We start from the raw sequence: 21,231 nt of genomic DNA on the forward strand, positions 1-21,231 counted from the left end.
AATTAGTTATTCTTAGTTTTGTTTAGTTAGTTTTAGTTCCCCTTAGTTCCCTCTAGTTCTTGCTAGTTAAAGGGGAAACGAGTGCACACTCAATGGGCAGAACAGACTAATAATAGAGGAGGCGGAGTGAAGGGAAGAGGGGCGGGGTGAGTGCTGATAAAAAGAGCAGAAAGCACAGAGAGACGATGAAGAGAATGGAATTTTTATACTGTGGTGGACTTTTATTAAGGCCGAGGAGCTGAGCGTCCGTCATGCCATAGAGAGAGAGAAAAGGTAAGTGTGAAATTAAATAAAGTTATATTAAAGAATCACAATGACACTGAAAAACACGTTTATTTCCCTAATCAGTGTGTTGATTTTGCTCTGGTGCTGTGAAGGAGTGAAGAAGAGGAAAGTTCTACCTGCTTCTCTGTAGCACGACATCCACTCGCAGGTTCTATAAGGAACCCGAACCGGTTCTTCTATGACATACGACATTAGCACTTTTCCAAACTTTACACACTTTTTGAAGCTTTACTTGAACTTTACCTGAACTTTGTCAGGAACCAGGACGATAAAGAATATAATACAGATAAGACCTTTTAATTATCAGGAGTTTCTCTGTAGACTTTCACTTAAACTTGTGCTGATGTTAATTACAGTCAGAACTAAATCAGTGTGCAGCGCCGTCTATAGTTTCTGTATCTAGTTCTCAGTTGAATTTAATCATTAATATGTTACAAATTCACTTTAAAAAGAAAGAGAGGGGAACGAAATCAGTGGAAGTTCAACATTTTTACCTTCTTTGTACCTTTTAGTTGTTCTGATTTGATCTTTAAATTTAAATTGACTGCTGATCTGTTGACTGAAACTGACAAGTTAAAGTATTTTTCTGTCTTTTCATAACTATTCATATAATTCATTTCTTTGTTCATTTTTTTAGAAAATCTAAATAAAATTTTTTAGAAACAGTTACCTTGAAAGGAAATAATTAAACAATAACTTCAGTTCAATAAATAAATATTAATCAGTAAAATGTTTTTCAAAAATAAATAAACTGTTAAACTGCAGACATAAAAAACATGGCGCTTACTCAGACAGAGTGTGACCTCGCTGTCGGCAACACCAGCAAAAATCTTTATAAAAAAAAATGTTGCCCTTTTTTTCCTTTCTTTTGTTTTATTAGAACAAAACCTGAGCCAGCAGATAATAAGATTTAAAATATAAAGAAGAAGAAAAAGAAATTGCATTGTTGATTATTATTATTATTATTATTATTATTATTATTATAGAACATTGCATGAAAACAGTGAAATAGTTTTGAATTGTTGCATTTATGAATTGTATCTAGTTATATTCCTTAACAGAACATTTAATTATAAATAATAAATGGATGTGTGAGTACATAAAAAGATTGATATGTCAATAAGTGGTTGAGTCGGTTGATGTACTAATGGAAGGATGCATGGATGACAGATTAATATATGATTGAATGAATGGATAGGGATTTACTAGATGGATATATAGGTTGATGTATGTATGGATGGATGGATGGATTGATGGTTGCATGGGGAATTAATGGATAGAAATTAGGGATCAATATAGGAATGAATGGATGAGTCAATGGATGTATAGATGAATTGATGGTTGCATGGATGACAGATGGAGAAATATATAATTGGATGGAGAATTAATAGGCACATATATGAATTGATGGATGGATGGGTGGATAGAGATGGATTGATGAACGAATGGATAGATGGCTGCATGGGGAATTAATGGGTAGATAAAGTTATCAATATGTAAATGAATGGATAAATTGATGGATTTATTGGGAATTATTGGATAGATATATGGATCAATGTGTGAATGATCCATACATTAGAGGACAGGAGGATGAGGATGAGGAAATTAATGGGAATAATGGAAGGGTGTAAGAATAGAGTTGTTACTAACGGTATGGAAAATGGATGGATAAATGAATGCTCTATTAGAATACCTAATATCATGTGATAATGCATGTGGGTGTGCAAGGCATGGAGGGGGTCAGAGTTCACCTGCACGAGCGAGAGCTGTGGAGGAAGTTTCATGACGTCACCACGGAAATGATCATCACCAAGGCAGGCCGGTGAGCAAACAAGAATGTTCTGTTTGTTTCTGTTAGTTTGTTTAGTTTACTTCTTTTTCTTAAACATATTTAAAAGTGATCATTTAATTACACAAGCAAATTATGTATGTTGTCTTCATCTTGACGTTAAACTCACACCTGGTGTAGAAACTGTGTGTAAGTAACAGCCACTGTGTTAAAATAACATTATTTCATTGATGTTCTCATTGAACAGGCGGATGTTCCCGAGTTACAGAGTGAAGGTGAGCGGTCTGAACCCCCAAACTAAATACATCCTGCTGATGGACGTCGTGTCTGCTGATCAGCACCGCTACAAATACGTGGATAACAAATGGTAAGATAAAGATACGGTAAGTCATGAGTCCGAGGGTCCTTCAGAGGTTTCTTAAGGGTTCCTTTGATAACCGGGCTCTTATGTTACTAAATGGGTTCTGCTCAAAAGCCTTTTCTGATATAGAGGTTTTCAAACAACCTTGATATTTTAGTACTCGACAGTGTGTGTGGAGGTGCTCTGGTTTTCTCCCACAGTCCAGAGACATGTTCCCTGAGTTCCTTGAGATGGATAACCAGTGTAGAGCATTGATATCATGATATTAAATGTTTCAGCGATATTATGTTAACTAATTATCTACATTTTGTAGATAATTAATAGGTAGATAAATAGATAAATGGAAGAGTGGATGAATAGATGTGATAGATTTGTGGGCCCGAATGGATGGCCCACAAATCTATAGATTGGATAGAAATCCAATCCATAGCGTTTAATATGATCTTGGCCTCGCCCCTTTTGCAGCCAAAACAGCCTCAGCTCTTCTGTGAAGGCTTTCCACAATGTTTAGGAGTGTGTTTTTGGGAATTTTTGAGCATTCATCCAGAAGCACATTTGTGAGGTCAGACACTGATGTTGGATGAGAAGTCCTGGCTCACAGTCTCTGCTCTAATTCATCCCAAAGGTGTTCAGGTTGAGGTCAGGACTCAAGTTCTTCCACAACAAACTCGCTCATCCATGTCTTTATAGTCCTTGCTTTGTGCACTGGTGCGCAGTCATGTTGGAATTGAAAGGGGCCGTCCCCAAACTGTTCCCTTAAAGTTTGGAGCATGACATTGTCCAAAATGTCTTGGTATGCTGAAGCATCAAGAGTTTCTTTCACTGGAAGTAAGGGGTCGAGGCCAACTCCTAAAAAACAACGCCACACCTGTTCCAACATGACTGCATACCTTGTGTAAAGCCTTGCTAGAGCTGTTGAGTTGTTATAGCTGCAATGGGCCAACATCTTATTAAACCCTATGGATAAAGAATTGGATGTTCAAGTTCATGTGCGTGTGAAGACAGGTGAGCGAATACCTTTGGTTATCTAGTGTACATGAGTGGATGGATGGACAGGTAGATGGATGAAGGATTAGATACTCTAGGTAAATTAAGATAATTATGGCTCAATGGATAGTCAGTTGCTTTTATTTGCTTTTGCTAAAAACATTTTAAGATCTCTCTCTCTTTCTCTCTCAGGTTAGTAAGTGGGAAAGCAGATCCACCTATTCCGGGTCAACTATACGTTCATCCGGACTCTCCCGCACCTGGAGCTCACTGGACCAAACAACTTGTCTCCTTCCAAAAACTTAAACTGACCAACAACCACCTTGACACCTTCGGCCATGTGAGTGCTGAGCAACGACTGACCTTCTGTCACTTAACACCTCTCTGAATATCAGATGGTGTAGGTAGATGGTTGAAGACAGTGGTGACTTAGATAGGTGGGGCTCTGGGGTGCTGATCAGAAGGTTGGATGTTCAGGCGATGCCATGCATGCTCATTTCCCCTAGAGCAAGGCCCTTAATGCGGTCTGCTTCAGGGCTGACCCTGACCCCTTACAATCTGTGATATGTAACAAATAAAGGCTTGTCTTGTAAACAGATCTGTTAAGAGATGGATGGATATATGAATGAATGGATGAGAATATTATTGTCAAGGAGGATAGATAAATGGGTAGATAAATGATTTAGGTGATAGATTCATAGATGATAGATGCTATAGTTGGACTAATGAATGGGTCTAAGATATAGCCAATGGATGGTTAAATAGATGGATGGAAGGATGAGTAAACGCTGTTAATATGTTTTACAGATTGTATTAAACTCCATGCATAAATACCAGCCACGGCTACACATAGTGAAGGCTGATGAGAAGAACGGGTTTGGTTCCACCAGCACCGTGTTCTGTACACACTCGTTCCCTGAGACCATCTTCATCGCCGTCACGTCCTACCAGAACCACACAGTAAGAAAATGCACACATACTGTACACACAAAGACATGGATAAATACAATGGACAGGGGATTCATATTTTCTATCTTCTTGTCCTTTAGATCACTCAGCTGAAGATTGAGAACAATCCGTTTGCTAAAGGTTTCCGCGGTAATGAAGACATTGATATGCTTCGAATATCTTGCGCACAGAGGTGTGATGACTATTTAACACACACACACATACACACACACACAGTACAGTTGAACAGTTGACACCATATGTCCTGCTTTTTGTCTTTTGTCTCTTTCACGTCTCTGATACATTCCTTATGTCTTTCACGCTATAGTAGGGAATTCCCGCTGGTACCAAGAACAACAGTTCGCCCGAGATCTGATTCAGCCACGCCCTACACAGTTAACCTCGCCCTCATGTCCGACTACACTGGCCCACATCCTCCAGGTAAAAAAACTTCACATATCACTGCGGAAACTTTTTTTGTAGATGCTTCAACCATGTTCTCTTGTCCTCGTAGGAAAACGAGGACAAGACACCCCTACACCAGAAGACCAACAAAATTTCACCAAAACTGACTCTTCCTCTCACCTCCTGACCTATCAGATGGAAGCTGGGTTGAGTAACGGAGCCCCCTACAGGGCGGAGTCAGCGCAGTGCCAGCCGTGTATGTACGCTGGTGTTATGTGGGAATCTTACCCCGAGTGCCCAACATATTCATCATTTACGTCCTCTTGGGAAGCAGACGGGGCCCCGTACTCCACCCCAGAACTTAACCAGGACATCTACCCACAATACATCTGTGAACCAGGCATGCAGCCACATTGCACAATGCCTGAGTACACAGGGTGGAGCGGTAACTGAGTGTGGTTTTTGACACGGAGAGATGATGTAACCTGAGGTGTGTTTCTCTATAACAAGTTAGTATTGTACGCTTACAACTTGGAGCGATTTAAGGGTAACTAATTGGTACAGAAGCCACACCTCCTTTCCCATAACTGACTTCAGAAGCTTCAGAAGTCATGACCCCATTTCCATTACTGACAAATGCATAGGCCACACCTACTTTTCTGGAGATAAAGGACACAGAACCCAGCATCAGGGGCCACACCTACTCTACTGAGACTGACAGCTAAAGAGACCACTCCGACTTCATGACGACTGACAGCAGCAGAGACTATGCTGATTACCTTATAAGACTGACAGTTACAGAGGCTCCGCCCACCTCAACGAGACTGAATGCCTACTCGATTGAGACTCAATGTGCGAGAGGCCTTCAGAGACTTAACTTCAGGTACTTCACTGAAACTGTATATAAAAGGCCATGCCTACGTCACTAAAACTGACAGATATAAAGCCCACGCCTACTCCATTAAAGCTAACCATGGCAGAGGCCACACCTATGTCACTAAGACTAACTGTAAGAGAGACCACGCCTAGTTCACTGGAACTGACTGGGAGAGACGTCCCACCTAGTTCACCAAGACGGACAGCCACAGAGGATATGCCTACTTTATAGAGACCGACACCCACAGAGGCCACGCCTACTTCATTAAAACTAACTGTGACAGAGGCCACGCCTACTTCATTGAAACTAACTGTGACAGAGGCCACACCCAGTTCATTAAACTGAATTGTAAGAGAGGCCACACCCACTTCACTGAGACTGACACCCACAGAGGCCACACCTACTTTATTGACTAACTGTGACAGGGGCCACACCCACTTCACTAAAACTAAATGTGAAAGGCCACATCTATTTCACCCACAGAGGCCACGCCTACTTCGCTGAGACTGGCACCTTTATATGAACATAAATCAATATGAATCTAAATAGCCAAAGGTTTATACATGAAACGGTTAACACGAGGAATTCTGCAGATGCCTTTAACAGCAATGAATCTCTGAATCAGGTCTAAATGATTCCATGTTCTGAAACGAATCAGTAATAATAATAATGAGAGAAAACTGATCCGCTAGACAAATCATACAAACTTATGTACTTGTACATAAATGATCGAATCAAGGTTTTTTTTTTATTTGTGTGTGTGCGAGAAAAATATCTTAGACAATAATATACTGTAATAGGATGGATTCTGTATCAGTCTCTTTATTGTGTCAAATATTTAGGATATTTATTTACTATTAACTATTGTACTCTATTTTAAACTGTTTAATTTAATACATAATTTAATAAATAAAGTTAAGGAGTTACGTTTGATTCCTGTTTCATTTTGACAGTAAAAAAGTTAGCACAATTATCATAACAAAACAAGAATTTCTTAGACTCCTGAAGCTAAGCAGCGTGAGGTCTCGCTAACGTAGGAGGAAAAAGGAATGAAAAGTTCAGCGCTGTTTAAATGTCAATGCTTACATCAGAGCACTGTTATTTTAATTTAATTTCATTTTAGTGTTTAGTTTTTCCCGCTCGGCTTACTGGAATGGTGCGCGGTGTCGTTTCACGCTACTGTAAATCTCCTCTCTGACTTGAAAGCACTACTAAATCTGTCCAAACCTGACCCCGGGGCGGACTTTCCCATCGAGCCTAACCCTTAATTACGGCCTGAGTGGCCTCTCTCTCAGCTAATAGTGCAATTTGGCTCGAACTGAACGTCTTTGCTATTATAGTGGCGGTCTGAAGGCTAACACACACATCGCTAAACACGGCTTAGATTAGCCCGTAATCTCATTAGCCCATGCATCTCAGAGAGCCCCATTTAACCCATTTAACCCAAACGAGAGTTTATGGCTTTGACACAGACAGACAAGCGAGATGTAAATCGGCCAAACTGACTGGATGCCATCACGGCTTCTCTGAAACCAAGCTTGATTATAACAAGCGCCACGACCGCTTCTGTCTGTTTGGAGAAAGGTCGTGAGATCAGACAGTCGTGCTCGGTAGAAGCGGTTTAGCGCTCGTTTGTACTCTGCTGTGCTGGGGTAGCCTGTACAGCATATTCTCATGCTAACAGGGTAACGCGCAGAACATTTCATTACACGGTACACTCAGTGAGCAGTAAGGCTAACAGTTTAGCTTACTAGCAAACAGCTAAATCTGGAAGGGCCGCCGTAAAGACACGTCACTAGCATCAACGTCTCCTTCAGACGTGTCGCTAAACTACTGAAGATTCCAAGCAAGCGAATGAGCTGGTAATTAAATCATGAGGAGCATCATTACTCTACCCTCTACACTCACTCACACACACACACACTTGTTTAACTCTCTCTAATGGGCTCTCTGCGTGTTTGTGAGATTGATGTGATCTCATTTAATCGGCAGCGTTCCTGTAACGACACCGTGGCCTGAGCTCAACAGAATCCAGTACGTTTCAGTCTATTTCTCTAAGTCACATGACCTCTCGCTCTCTCTCTTTCTTAATAGTAATTAGCATCAATATGAAGTTACAACATGAACGGCTTTCACACATTCTCTGCCTTCAGGACAAATATCTAGCTTATTATTAGGCAACCCTACTACAGCGGTACAAGAGTTTAAATCTGGAGGTGAGTTCTCAAGATGATATTCCATATTGTGAAACGCATTGTCCCATAGGAAATAATGTAAATGCAGATTATCCGTTCCAACCTCCCTAAAATATTACCAATATCACCAATTTCCTACACCATAATTATACTTTTGCATGTTAAAATAATCACTACATTGAGAAAAGACATGTAAATAGAGTAAAATATGAAATATATTTACTAAATCTTATATAAAATGCAACAACAACAAAAAAAATAATAATTGCAAACTTACTTCGCTTGGCTTTCCACTGATGTAAACAAGTTTTGAAAAGCGCTTGGACAAACACACAGTGTATGTAGTCACAACCAGCTCGGTCACTTGGGTGCCAAAAACGTTTCGTATGCCAGACTTAAATTTCTTACACAATTAAAGTTCTAAATGTGTAATGTGGTGTGAAAATTCATAGTGTTGTGAAAGTTTGTAAGGGGGGTCTGTTCGTACCAGGGCTTTTATTTTGTAGAAATTTTAATAGAACGTTTATAGATGTCCCATAAAAGTCAGTATATGTTGATATGTGTGTCTTATCTCTCTGTTGTGGATTTATAAATACGTTCACAATTAAATCACTTGAGCTTGGATCTCTGCTAAAAATAAATAAATAAATAAATAAATAAGTAATTAATTTAATTAATTAAAGCAAATATCACCAGTAAAAATGTCTTTTAATGGGGTCTTGTGTCTCCTTAAGTGAAGTGAAGTTCTGTAATATTTTATTCTGACTGTAATCAATTCAATAAAAATATTGTGAAACCATTTAATGGAAAACATTAGACCAGTTTGTGAGGAGGTTCTTTATATAAAGGAACCTATTAAAGGCTCTAAAGACCTTTAAGTAAAAAATAAATAAATAAAAGATTTTGTACATATATACATATACATTTAAACTAACTTGTAAAAAAATAACAAAAGAAAGTGTTTATAGTATGTTTTACAGCTTAAAATTCCCTGAAAGACAAATAAATAAATAGTAAAATATATTTAAATAATACAATTTATGTAAATTTAATTCGTCAAATTAAATTAAACACGGCACTTGGATTTTTATTTTATTTTGCTTTTTATTTTTATTTTTTGTAATTCTCTAATATTTTTCAACTGCTTAATGTTATAACTGAATAAAACAATCTAATTTACTAATTTTTATATTTATACTCTTTATTATATTTTTGCTATTTTCTCCATAATTATGTTTATTCTTAAGAATTTTTATTGATGTTTATGCATTTTAATCTATCTATCTATCTATCTATCTATCTATCTATCTATCTATCTATCTATCTATGTGGCTCTGTGCTTTCTCACCACAAGAGGGCACAAAACACATGAATGGTTCAGGTTTCCATGGAAACAACAACAAAAAATAATAGAGAAGCGTGTGAAGTTTTCCTGAAACAGGATTGTGTGTGTGTGTGTGTGTGTGTGAGAGAGAGAGAGAGAGAGAGAGAGGATGAGTGGGGATCTGGAGGAGTGCATCAGGACTGTTTTTGAGGAACATCTAAAAGAGTAAGTGATTTTCACTATTAATCTGTGTTTAACTTACAGAAGTGGAGTTTATGTGAAGTTCTCACACACACACACACACACACACACACACACACACACACAGTGAAGCGTGAAGGACAGAGTTTAATCAGTGTGTCTCCTCCGAGAGAAATTCTAGCAAAATAGTAATAAAATCAAAAGTTAAGACAATAAACAGTATAATATCTTGTGACGTGATTAATGATTTCTACTCAAACGGGCAAAAATGAAGTCAGTCATGTGATTAAAGGGAGTCAGTAAAAGTCTCTTTTCATTTAAGCAGTTTGAATTTGTCTTTTTAATCTCTAACTTTATCCATGTGTGAGCTCAAACATCCTGTTTTTTTTTTTTTCTCATTTAAATGTATTCGTTTTTTATTTCATAAAATATTTTATGCAAAAAAAAAGTATTTAAATTGATCTCAAATTCTCTTTATTACACCTTTTTGTCTTAAACAATGAATCTCATCTCTGTCTCTTAGATTTTTTATTCCTCTTTATCTTGTCTCTCTTCGTCTCTTCGTCCCCTCGTCTTTGCCTCACTTCATCTCTAAAAGTCTTATTTAAATTTCCTATTGTTGTAATTCTTCTTTCTTGTTGCATTTTTCATCCCCAGTGTTAAATTGTTGTCTAGACTGTTAAACCTTATTACCCACTCATGTTTTGTGTTTTAGATTTAGTTGAAATGCTGTGATTTTTTCTTTTACTTTAGCGTTCTTAATTATTAACGACTGTGTGTGTGTGTGTGTGTGTGTGTATGTGTGTGTGTGTCTTACAGGAATGTTAGTGTGCAGGAGGAAAATGTGTGTTCAGGAGTCACACGCCTGCTGGAGAAACGCAGACACATGAAACATGTGGACGGTGTGTTGAGGACACAGAGACAGGTAACACACACACACACACACACACACACACACACACACACACACACACACACACACAGTTACACATAAAGCATTGGCTCATTTATACACATGTGTGTGTGTGTGTGTGTGTGTGTGTGTGTGTGTGTGAAGGAGTTTGAGGTAAAGAGACAGAGTGTGAGACAGAGAAGAGAGGAGCTGAAGAAGAAAGAAGAAAATCTTAAAGACTCTTTACTCAAATTCGACAAATTTCTCAAAGTAAGTGTCTCTCTGTCTGTCTCTATGTTTCTGTCTCTCTGTCTATCAGTCTATTAGATCCATAATGACTGAGTAAATTCTCTCTCTCTCTCCCTCAGGAGAACGATGCTAAGCGAGCGAGAGGTGTGAGGAAGGCAGAGTCAGAGCGAGCCGTGCTGAGAGAACGAGAGCGAGAGTTGGAGCGGTTACACACAGACATCGCCGCCCTGCTGGTGAAAAAGGAGAAACTGGAGGAAAGAGTCGAGCGCTTCAAAGTTTACAGCGAGTTCTTACACACCGTCATGAAGACGGGGACAAAGGTGAGTCACCTGACCAACAGGAGTCACCTGACCAACAGACACCTGACTGACAGAAGTCACCTGACGGACAGACACCTGACAGACAGACACCTGATTGACAGAAACCTGATTGACAGAAGTCACTTGACCGACGGACACCTGACTGACAGACAGACACCTGATTGACAGACACCTGACAGACAGACACCTGACAGACAGTCACCTGACCAACAGACACCTGACAGACAGTCACCTGACTGACAGACACCTGACAGACAGTCACCTGACAGACAGACACCTGACAGACAGACAGACACCTGACAGACAGTCACCTGACAGACAGACACCTGACCGACAGACACCTGACTGACAGACACCTGACCGACAGACACCTGACCAACAGACACCTGACAGACAGACACCTGACAAAAGTCACCTGACTGACAGACATCTGACAGACAGACACCTGACAGACAGACACCTGACAGAAGTCACCTGACTGACAGACATCTGACAGACAGACACCTGACCAACAGACACCTGACAGACAGACACCTGACAGACAGACACCTGACAGACAGTCACCTGACCAACAGACACCTGACAGACAGTCACCTGACAGACAGTCACCTGACCAACAGACACCTGACAGACAGTCACCTGACAGACAGTCACCTGACCGACAGACACCTGACAGACAGACACCTGACAGACAGATACCTGACAGAAGTCACCTGACTGACAGACATCTGACAGACAGACACCTGACAGACAGACACCTGACAGAAGTCACCTGACTGACAGACATCTGACAGACAGACACCTGACCAACAGACACCTGACCAACAGACACCTGACAGACAGACACCCGACCGACACACACCTGACAGAAGTCACCTGACTAACAGAAGTCACCTGACTGACAGACACCTGACAGACAGACACCTGACAGACAGACACCTGACAGACAGACACCTGACAGACAGTCACCTGACCAACAGACACCTGACAGACAGTCACCTGACTGACAGACACCTGACAGACAGTCACCTGACAGACAGTCACCTGACAGACAGACAGACACCTGACAGACAGTCACCTGACAGACAGACACCTGACCGACAGACACCTGACTGACAGACACCTGACCGACAGACACCTGACAGACAGACACCTGACAGAAGTCACCTGACAGACAGACACCTGACAGACAGACACCTGACAGACAGACACCTGACAGAAGTCACCTGACTGACAGACATCTGACAGACAGACACCTGACCAACAGACACCTGACAGACAGACACCTGACAGACAGTCACCTGACCAACAGACACCTGATTGACAGAAACCTGATTGACAGAAGTCACTTGACCGACGGACACCTGACTGACAGACAGACACCTGATTGACAGACACCTGACAGACAGACACCTGACAGACAGTCACCTGACCAACAGACACCTGACAGACAGTCACCTGACTGACAGACACCTGACAGACAGTCACCTGACAGACAGACACCTGACAGACAGACAGACACCTGACAGACAGTCACCTGACAGACAGACACCTGACCGACAGACACCTGACTGACAGACACCTGACCGACAGACACCTGACCAACAGACACCTGACAGACAGACACCTGACAAAAGTCACCTGACTGACAGACATCTGACAGACAGACACCTGACAGACAGACACCTGACAGAAGTCACCTGACTGACAGACATCTGACAGACAGACACCTGACCAACAGACACCTGACAGACAGACACCTGACAGACAGACACCTGACAGACAGTCACCTGACCAACAGACACCTGACAGACAGTCACCTAACAGACAGTCACCTGACCAACAGACACCTGACAGACAGACAGACACCTGACAGACAGACACCTGACCGACAGACACCTGACCGACAGACACCTGACAGACAGATACCTGACAGAAGTCACCTGACTGACAGACATCTGACAGACAGACACCTGACAGACAGACACCTGACAGAAGTCACCTGACTGACAGACATCTGACAGACAGACACCTGACCAACAGACACCTGACCAACAGACACCCGACAGACAGACACCCGACCGACACACACCTGACAGAAGTCACCTGACTAACAGAAGTCACCTGACTGACAGACATCTGACCGACAGACACCTGACAGACAGACACCTGACAGACAGACACCTGACAGACAGTCACCTGACCAACAGACACCTGACAGACAGTCACCTGACTGACAGACACCTGACAGACAGTCACCTGACAGACAGACACCTGACAGACAGACAGACACCTGACAGACAGTCACCTGACAGACAGACACCTGACCGACAGACACCTGACCGACAGACACCTGACCGACAGACACCTGACCGACAGACACCTGACAGACAGACACCTGACAGAAGTCACCTGACTGACAGACATCTGACAGACAGACACCTGACAGACAGACACCTGACAGAAGTCACCTGACTGACAGACATCTGACAGACAGACACCTGACCAACAGACACCTGACAGACAGACACCTGACAGACAGTCACCTGACCAACAGACACCTGATTGACAGAAACCTGATTGACAGAAGTCACTTGACCGACGGACACCTGACTGACAGACAGACACCTGATTGACAGACACCTGACAGACAGACACCTGACAGACAGTCACCTGACCAACAGACACCTGACAGACAGTCACCTGACTGACAGACACCTGACAGACAGTCACCTGACAGACAGACACCTGACAGACAGACAGACACCTGACAGACAGTCACCTGACAGACAGACACCTGACCGACAGACATCTGACTGACAGACACCTGACCGACAGACACCTGACCAACAGACACCTGACAGACAGACACCTGACAGAAGTCACCTGACTGACAGACATCTGACAGACAGACACCTGACAGACAGACACCTGACAGAAGTCACCTGACTGACAGACATCTGACAGACAGACACCTGACCAACAGACACCTGACAGACAGACACCTGACAGACAGACACCTGACAGACAGTCACCTGACCAACAGACACCTGACAGACAGTCACCTAACAGACAGTCACCTGACCAACAGACACCTGACAGACAGACACCTGACAGACAGACACCTGACAGACAGACACCTGACCGACAGACACCTGACAGACAGACACCTGACAGAAGTCACCTGACAGACAGACACCTGACAGACAGACATCTGACAGAAGTCACCTGACTGACAGACATTTGACCGACAGACACCTGACAGACAGACACCTGACCAACAGACACCTGACCAACAGACACCTGACAGACAGACACCTGACAGACACACACCTGACAGAAGTCACCTGACTAACAGAAGTCACCTGACTGACAGACACCTGACAGACAGACACCTGACAGACAGACACCTGACCAACAGACACCTGACCAACAGACACCTGACAGACAGACACCTGACAGACAGACACCTGACTGACTGACAGGCACCTGACAGAAAGACACCTGACAGACAGACACCTGACAGAAGTCACCTGACTGACTGACAGACACCTGACAGACAGACACCTGACAGACAGACATCTGACTGACAGACACCTGACTGACAGACACCTGACTGACAGACACCTGACAGAAGTCACCTGACAGACAGACACCTGACAGAAGTCACCTGACAGACAGACACCTGACAGACAGTCACCTGACAGACAGACACCTGACAGAAGTCACCTGACTGACAGACACCTGACAGACAGACACCTGACAGAAGTCACCTGACTGACAGACACCTGACAGACAGACACCTGACAGAAGTCACCTGACTGACTAACAGACACCTGACCGAAAGACACCTGACAGACAGTCACCTGACCAACCTTCTCCTGGGGCAGAACCACACTGGTGTCATGGCCGTGGCGTTTCTGTGTTTCAGTTCGAGGATGTGGGGCAGCTGGTGTCGCGCTTCGAGACATTAATGTCGACACGAGAGCAGCTGCTGAGACGACAGAGCGAGATGGAGAGACAGCGAGAGAGAGACAGGTTGGAGCTGAGACGCTACGTGAGCGAGCAGAACTCCGTCTTACTGCAACACAGCAACACCCTGTCACAGCTACAGACCGAGCTCGACAACGCCCTGTCTTACACACTCACACAGGTGCGCTGATCTGATCTGATCTCCTGGTCCTCCTCCTCCTCATCATCGTCATCATCTTCATCATCAAGTCTTTTCCTCCTACTTTATCCTAATCATCTCTCCTTCTTCCTCTTTTCTTTCATCATCATCTTCATCATCTCTTCTTTTTATTCTCCTTTCTTATCATGGCTTCATATTTTCTTCTTCTCCTCCTCCTTCTTTATCTTCATTATCATTTATTCTCCCACTTCTTTTCATTCATCTCTTCTTCTTTTTCTACCTCTTCATCCTCATCATCATCGTCCTCTTCATCGTCTTCATTTTCTTCTTCTCCTCCATCATCATCTCTTCTTTTATTCTCCTTTCAATTATCATCATAATCTTCTTTTTTTTTCTTCTTCCTCTTATTTTCTTTTATCATCATCAACACAATTATCTTCTTCTTTTTCTTCATCATCATCATAATAATAATCATCTTTTTTCTCATTTTCTTCTTCTTTATTTTAACTGTGAAATATATGTTATATTCACTGTAAACCTGATTGGACTAAAGAGGGCACTATAGCATACCTTATGTCCTCCCATAAAGTTGTTTAGCTCCACCTACAGTACGCTACTTTGCACAATAAATCACCATCACCATGTTCCAGGATCATTGACGTTTCTAAAGAGTACCTCATGTATATGCCTGTCATGTTCTTATGGGCGGAGCTTGGTGCTTGGACCCGGCTGATTACTGCTATATTTATAATAACAGTAATAATCATTATTTTAATTAACTGATTGATTTGCAGGAGTCGTCGTGGACGCACACGCAGGCGGCGGCAGTGACAGACACTCATCAGCTGAGTCAGATAAAGGTCGCGACCCTCAACCTTTATCACATGACCGGGGGCATCACGGGCGGAGACGAGGGTGTTGATGTGGACGACACTGAGGAACAGCTGGACCGGGTGAGGGACCTCATACACTAACAAATACACACACACACACACACTATGGCCAGCATTAGACCTGTTATTGTTGTTGTTGTTGTTGTAGGTTCAGGTGTTTATGGCTGATCGGGCCGAGCTGGTCTCACATCTGAGATCAGACAGGAGCAGCAGATCATCCAGGCTGAGTGACGCAGTGTGAACACACACACACACACTCCACTATTACAATCTGTCTGTTTAGACAAATCAACTACAAAAGTCTAGGCGCCCTAGTTTTTCTCGAGATGTTGTACATAATTGTTTATTTGACAAATCAATAAAGGAACGTCTATATCATACTGTGAATTCTACATCATCATAAACATTATGTATTACATTTAAAAGATTATTTTTTCAAATAAAAATGCTCATTATTCACTCAGTCTGGTTTCTACTTTAAACTATATGATTGTTGGTTATAGTTGTGACATCATCACTGTGCATCCTTGCTGCTGATCATGTGACTAATCCCATCAGCCTATGTTTTTTTTTCTTAATCAGTTTTCTTCTGATTACACACAACGTCACACACTTCATACTGTAATCAAGCTGTAAATGTAGAGACACACACTGTGTTTAGCTCTTCACACTCTTTCATAATTGATAATTATTAATAATTGACACAGCTTGTCATGTGACCTAAAGAATCCCTTCGGGCCAATCAGACCGCAGAGCTCAAGCGGTGTAATAAACGTCGTCTTCTTCACTTCCCCTTCTTGCTTTTGCCCTTCTTGCCCTTCTTGCCCTTGCTTTTCTTCTTCATGGCGTTGCGGACTCTCCATCCTCTCCAGAACGCCTGGATGACGACGGCCGCTCGGCTCTTGGTCTCCCTGTCTCGTTCCTCCTCCTCCCGTCGCTCGCACTCTCTCCGTTGCTCCTCTACGATCTGCGAGTACTCGAGCTCCAGCACGCTGAAGTGCTCCTGCAGCTGCTGCAGCTCCGCCCGCTCCTCCTCGTACGCCCGCGTCAGACGCTCCAGCTTCTCCTGCGCAACATCACAGGACAGCGGAGGAGGAACGAGTTAAACTGATACTTTTTTTGTTTTGTTTTGATGCTAACAGTTAATTAATGCTGAATCTTGTTTGCAGAGCACTCTTTAGGTGGGATTGGGATGGGGTGGGGTAAAATGGGATGGGATGGGATAGGGTGTGGTTTATAAACAGAAAGAACACAGATCCCAACCTGTTTCCCTCCCATCTCCGTGTCGTACTTCTGAATCCAGTTTTCGATCTCGGTCTCCAGCTTGCTGTTCCTCTACAGAGCGAAACAAACACAAAAACAACAACTAAATAATAACGACAAACACAAACAAAGACACTCGCAGTGTTACTGAGTTCCGGATTCTGATTGGTCAGAATCCTGACACTGGAGACTCCTTTCACGCGTCTCTGTGAAGCATTACCCAGAGTCACGTGTAAAGTGTGTGTGGGTAGTAAATAGTTCCCCACGAGTGACTTGTGGGCTTTGCTACTTACAGGGCGTGTGTAAGGAGTCTCCAATGTCGGTGCTTTTACACAGTCAGAAGTAAAGCTGAAATGTTTCTGAAACCTTTTTATCGTGTTAACTTGAAATGACGACGGTGACGGAGCGACGGCTTTACACCTGCTACAGCGTCGCTCCTGACACGGGGACGATTTCATCTTTTTTTTTACCGTATTAAAAAGAAGCTTAATAATAAGCAACTGACCATTAAAAACACATTCTGTGATAAAACATCTCTCTCACACACACACCGTTCTCAGGGTCGTCTTTCTCTCCCTGTTCTGCGCTACCAGGTTTTCGAGCTGAGCTCGCAGCTGATTGGCTTCCTCCCGGAGGCGAAGCTGCTTCACCTCAGAGTTCCTCAGATCTGATTGGTGCTGCTGCTCCGCCTTCTTCTGCATCGACTGCACAAACTCCTCCCACTCTCTCTCCATCTGATGGAGGGAAACTTTTATACGCCGGATTGCTTCCTCCTTCTTACCGATCTAGGAGAGACAGAAACACAATCAGAAAGACAGATAGAGAGAGACAGACAGAGACACAATCAGAAAGACAGATAGAGAGAGACAGACAGAGAGTAAGACATTTATAGAGAGAGGGAACGAAACAGAAAGAGACAGAATGAAAAAGACAGAGAGACAGAGACAGAGGAAAGGCAAGACAGAAAGAAAAAGACAACAGAATGAGAGACTGAGAGACAGACAGAGAGACTTGCGGCTGGTCCTCACCACATCGTCTCGGTGTTTAGTCGCCGCTCTCACTTCCTGCTCCACCCTGTTGAGGAGCTTCACGTTACGCTGCTGTCTCTCTCTCACGTCCTCGCCGAGCCTCCTGCGTTCCCGCTCCTCTCGGGACGAGACCATCAGGCGCTCCATTAGCACGTCTCTGAACTCCTGTAGCCCCGCCTGCAGCGCCTGCACAGCCTCCCTATCCTCTTCCACGATTGGCCCGGCCCCTTGTAGTGCCGTCTTCACTGACTCTTCCCCTATGTGAGGCCTCAGATGGCGCAGAAAGTCCCTTAACGAGTCCTGCACACCGCTCGCCATCGACTTGTCTTTCGCTGCGTCTGTGTCCTGCAGTGAGCAGAGCTCCCGGGTTAGTCGCAGGTGATTCCTAAGCGACTCGACCGCTGTGTCCCCAAGCTCTTCAGGGATGCTCCTGGGGTGCATGAGCTCACACGGAAGAACCGATATCACGTCTATCTTATGCACGCACTCGTCCAGCACGGTGAGGATGCACTGGACTTCCGGAGGCACGAGTTTCTTCCTGGTTCTGGTGGCCATTTTGTTCGCAGTAAGTTTGTATGGGGAACCGAGCGATATTGGGAGGTCTGACCAACAGGGGGCGCCAAGGAACCTCCTGAGGCTCAATAATGTTACCAAGGATGACAGCAAGAGGAAAAGGGAGGCGCTTTCAATTGGGTTTTTAAGCAAGAGGAATCATAAATTAAGTGAGGTTTAATGTCTATTTATTACATTTTTTATTTTTTTGTGTTGGAAATTAGTAATATTGGTAAAGTTTTCAGGTGGCTGGAGCGGATTATCTGCATTTACATTATTTCCTATGGGACAATGCGTTTTACAATACAAAATTTCACCTTGGAAGAATTTGCCTCTGGAACGGATTAAACTCGTACGCCGAGGTATCGCTGCAAATACAGTGTTTAAAAAGAAAAAAAAAATACTGTTTTTATGTATTTTTTCTTTTGTGTAAAAGGATATTAAAAGATAAACTGAGATGTGCCTACACAAATTAACACATTGATTAGTATACTACAATATTTTACAATAATAAATACTAATACAACAAACAAACAAACAAACAAACAAAATAGCATCAAATAAACATGAAGTGTACAATGTTTAAATGTTTTTTTAAATGAATATTTTACTCACCACTTTCTCACCTTCTTTTAAGACTTTTCTTCGCACTTATTTATAAAGTTTACTCGCAGTATAAAGTGACGCTCGGGTTTGTGTTCGTTGCCATGGCAACTGTCCTCGCACGCCTTGAAAGGTCGCCTCTAATCACGTGACTGGTATGACATCACTCCGGGAGTACAGGAAGTGAAGAAGTGCATATTGAGTTAGTGTAGCTAACATTCTCAGTTAAAAAGATAAAATAAGATGGTTAAAGATTCCGGATGTTGTTTTCGTGTTAAAAGAAAAGAAGCGAAAGACGTCATGAAGATAAACAACTTCTTTATTCTCGCGCGCACCGCACCCGATTGGACGCAGTGTGTCTTTTAGCCCCGCCTTCTCCTCATACTGTGACGTGATTGGTCGTTTGAGCTGTCAATCAAGCTGACAGTTTGTTTTGCGTTCCCCCTGTATTTTGTGTGACAGTTTTTAAATGTTAGTGATGTTTCTTATAGATGCTTATAGACACACACACACACACACACACACAGAGTTAAAACAGGGGTTTTAATACACACATATGATCTCTTATCTATGTACTGTTCACAGATGCAAATTATTGCTCATGGTAATCAATACCTTCCTTCCTCACACTTATTGTATATAAACTCATTCACTGTGTAGTGTTTACATATGCAAACTACATACGCAAATTATTCTGCACAGCAACAAATACATCTCTGGTTAAATACTAACTGTATTTTGTTGCTTTGTACCATAACATGTGCAGTGACAGTAAAGTCATTAAAAATCTAATCTAATTAATATACAATACAATCTTGTAATAATTCATATAAATGCCCCATAAAGCTCAAAGGATGTTAGGATGTTAGATCCTGTTTTATTTTTTATTTTTTTAATAACAATATACAAGGCTCAGGATTGTGTAGTATAAAGTGACATAATCTTTTTTTCTGAACAAAATAGGCAACATAATGAACGGAATTTAATAAAAAAAATTTTTTACTAACTATGCAAACATGACTGACCAAAAAATGGGCCACACAGGCAAAGAAATATTACAGATACACACAATTATGTGTATTTATTGTTGTTTTCAATTGTTTCTGTGACCAATAATAATAATAATAATAATAATAATAATAATATCCTAAGTTTTGGAGTATAACATTTTTGTGTCATTATTCCCATATTTCAGTAGTGGAAAAAAAATACTTTTTATAAAAGTAATGATAACTTTCATTTTACCTGACATATCCATTTTTAAGCATCACTGACCACAGATCTGTGTATTATAAATAATTAATCTTCATTAATATATCCCCCACCCCCTCTCTCTCTCTCTCACACACACACACTTGTTGGGAGATATCTTCACTTCATACAGTTAAACAGACTCGAACAAAGATAATAGATTAAAGATAAAGATTGGTTTGTGGAGCAATGGATAAAAGTCCATCATGTGGTCTGATGAGTCCATATCGAAGCTATTCCAGAGAGACGGGCGTGTCCATCAGTCCTGTGTCATGCCAACATTAATGCATCCTGAGACTATTCCTGTATGAGGTCGCTTCTCAGCCAAGGAAGTGGGCTCACTCACATTCTCTGAGATCAACTTTTTCTAAACCATGCAAGATCTAAGCTTGGTGGTGAAAATGCCTTTTTTCAGCATGATGAAGCTCATAAGGCAAAAGTCATAACTAAGTCTCTCAGGGAACAAAACATGGACATTTCAGGTCCATGTCCAGGAAATTCCATTCAGACCTTGTGGTTAATCCTCAACAGGCGGGTGGACAAACAAAAACACAGAAAATGTGGCAAGCATTGATTATGTGAAAATGAGCTCCTTCAGCCAGGATGTGGCCCAGAAGTTGATTGACAGCTGTCAGGGTGAACTGCAGAGGTCGTGAAGAAGAAGATCAACACTGCA

General features: G+C 42.3%; 3 protein-coding genes across 5 annotated transcripts; 2 read left to right on the top strand and 1 right to left on the bottom strand.

The window, feature by feature from the left end:
• Positions 1-2,015: 2,015 nt before the first annotated feature.
• On the top strand, positions 2,016-6,479 carry tbx5b (T-box transcription factor 5b). 2 transcript variants are annotated; one of them, XM_053485354.1, is made up of 7 exons: positions 2,016-2,107; positions 2,322-2,441; positions 3,615-3,762; positions 4,230-4,382; positions 4,472-4,563; positions 4,699-4,811; positions 4,885-6,479. In XM_053485354.1, exons 1-7 carry the CDS (start codon positions 2,016-2,018, stop codon positions 5,226-5,228), a joined length of 1,062 nt encoding a protein of 353 aa, XP_053341329.1. In that variant the 3' UTR covers positions 5,229-6,479. The 2 variants fall into 2 exon arrangements, with proteins under 2 accessions (XP_053341329.1, XP_053341330.1); XM_053485355.1 differs by having other exon boundaries at positions 2,026-2,107; positions 4,702-4,811.
• Positions 6,480-9,306: 2,827 nt separating this feature from the next.
• Positions 9,307-16,145, top strand: cfap73 (cilia and flagella associated protein 73). 2 transcript variants are annotated; one of them, XM_053485827.1, is made up of 7 exons: positions 9,307-9,396; positions 10,192-10,297; positions 10,430-10,534; positions 10,633-10,833; positions 14,765-14,986; positions 15,760-15,918; positions 16,007-16,145. In XM_053485827.1, exons 1-7 carry the CDS (start codon positions 9,341-9,343, stop codon positions 16,097-16,099), a joined length of 942 nt encoding a protein of 313 aa, XP_053341802.1. In that variant the 5' UTR covers positions 9,307-9,340; the 3' UTR covers positions 16,100-16,145. The 2 variants fall into 2 exon arrangements, with proteins under 2 accessions (XP_053341802.1, XP_053341803.1); XM_053485828.1 differs by having other exon boundaries at positions 10,201-10,297.
• A 28-nt stretch (positions 16,146-16,173) lies between these two features.
• On the bottom strand, positions 16,174-18,986 carry iqcd (IQ motif containing D). Its single transcript, XM_053485826.1, has 4 exons — positions 18,150-18,986; positions 17,673-17,906; positions 17,122-17,193; positions 16,174-16,924 (listed from the first exon to the last, which is right to left on the bottom strand). Exons 1-4 carry the CDS (start codon positions 18,702-18,704, stop codon positions 16,643-16,645), a joined length of 1,143 nt encoding a protein of 380 aa, XP_053341801.1. The 5' UTR covers positions 18,705-18,986; the 3' UTR covers positions 16,174-16,642.
• Positions 18,987-21,231: the final 2,245 nt, after the last annotated feature.

This window comes from Clarias gariepinus, chromosome 24 (genome assembly GCF_024256425.1).
Source record: "Clarias gariepinus isolate MV-2021 ecotype Netherlands chromosome 24, CGAR_prim_01v2, whole genome shotgun sequence".
Taxonomy (NCBI): Eukaryota; Metazoa; Chordata; class Actinopteri; order Siluriformes; family Clariidae; genus Clarias; species Clarias gariepinus.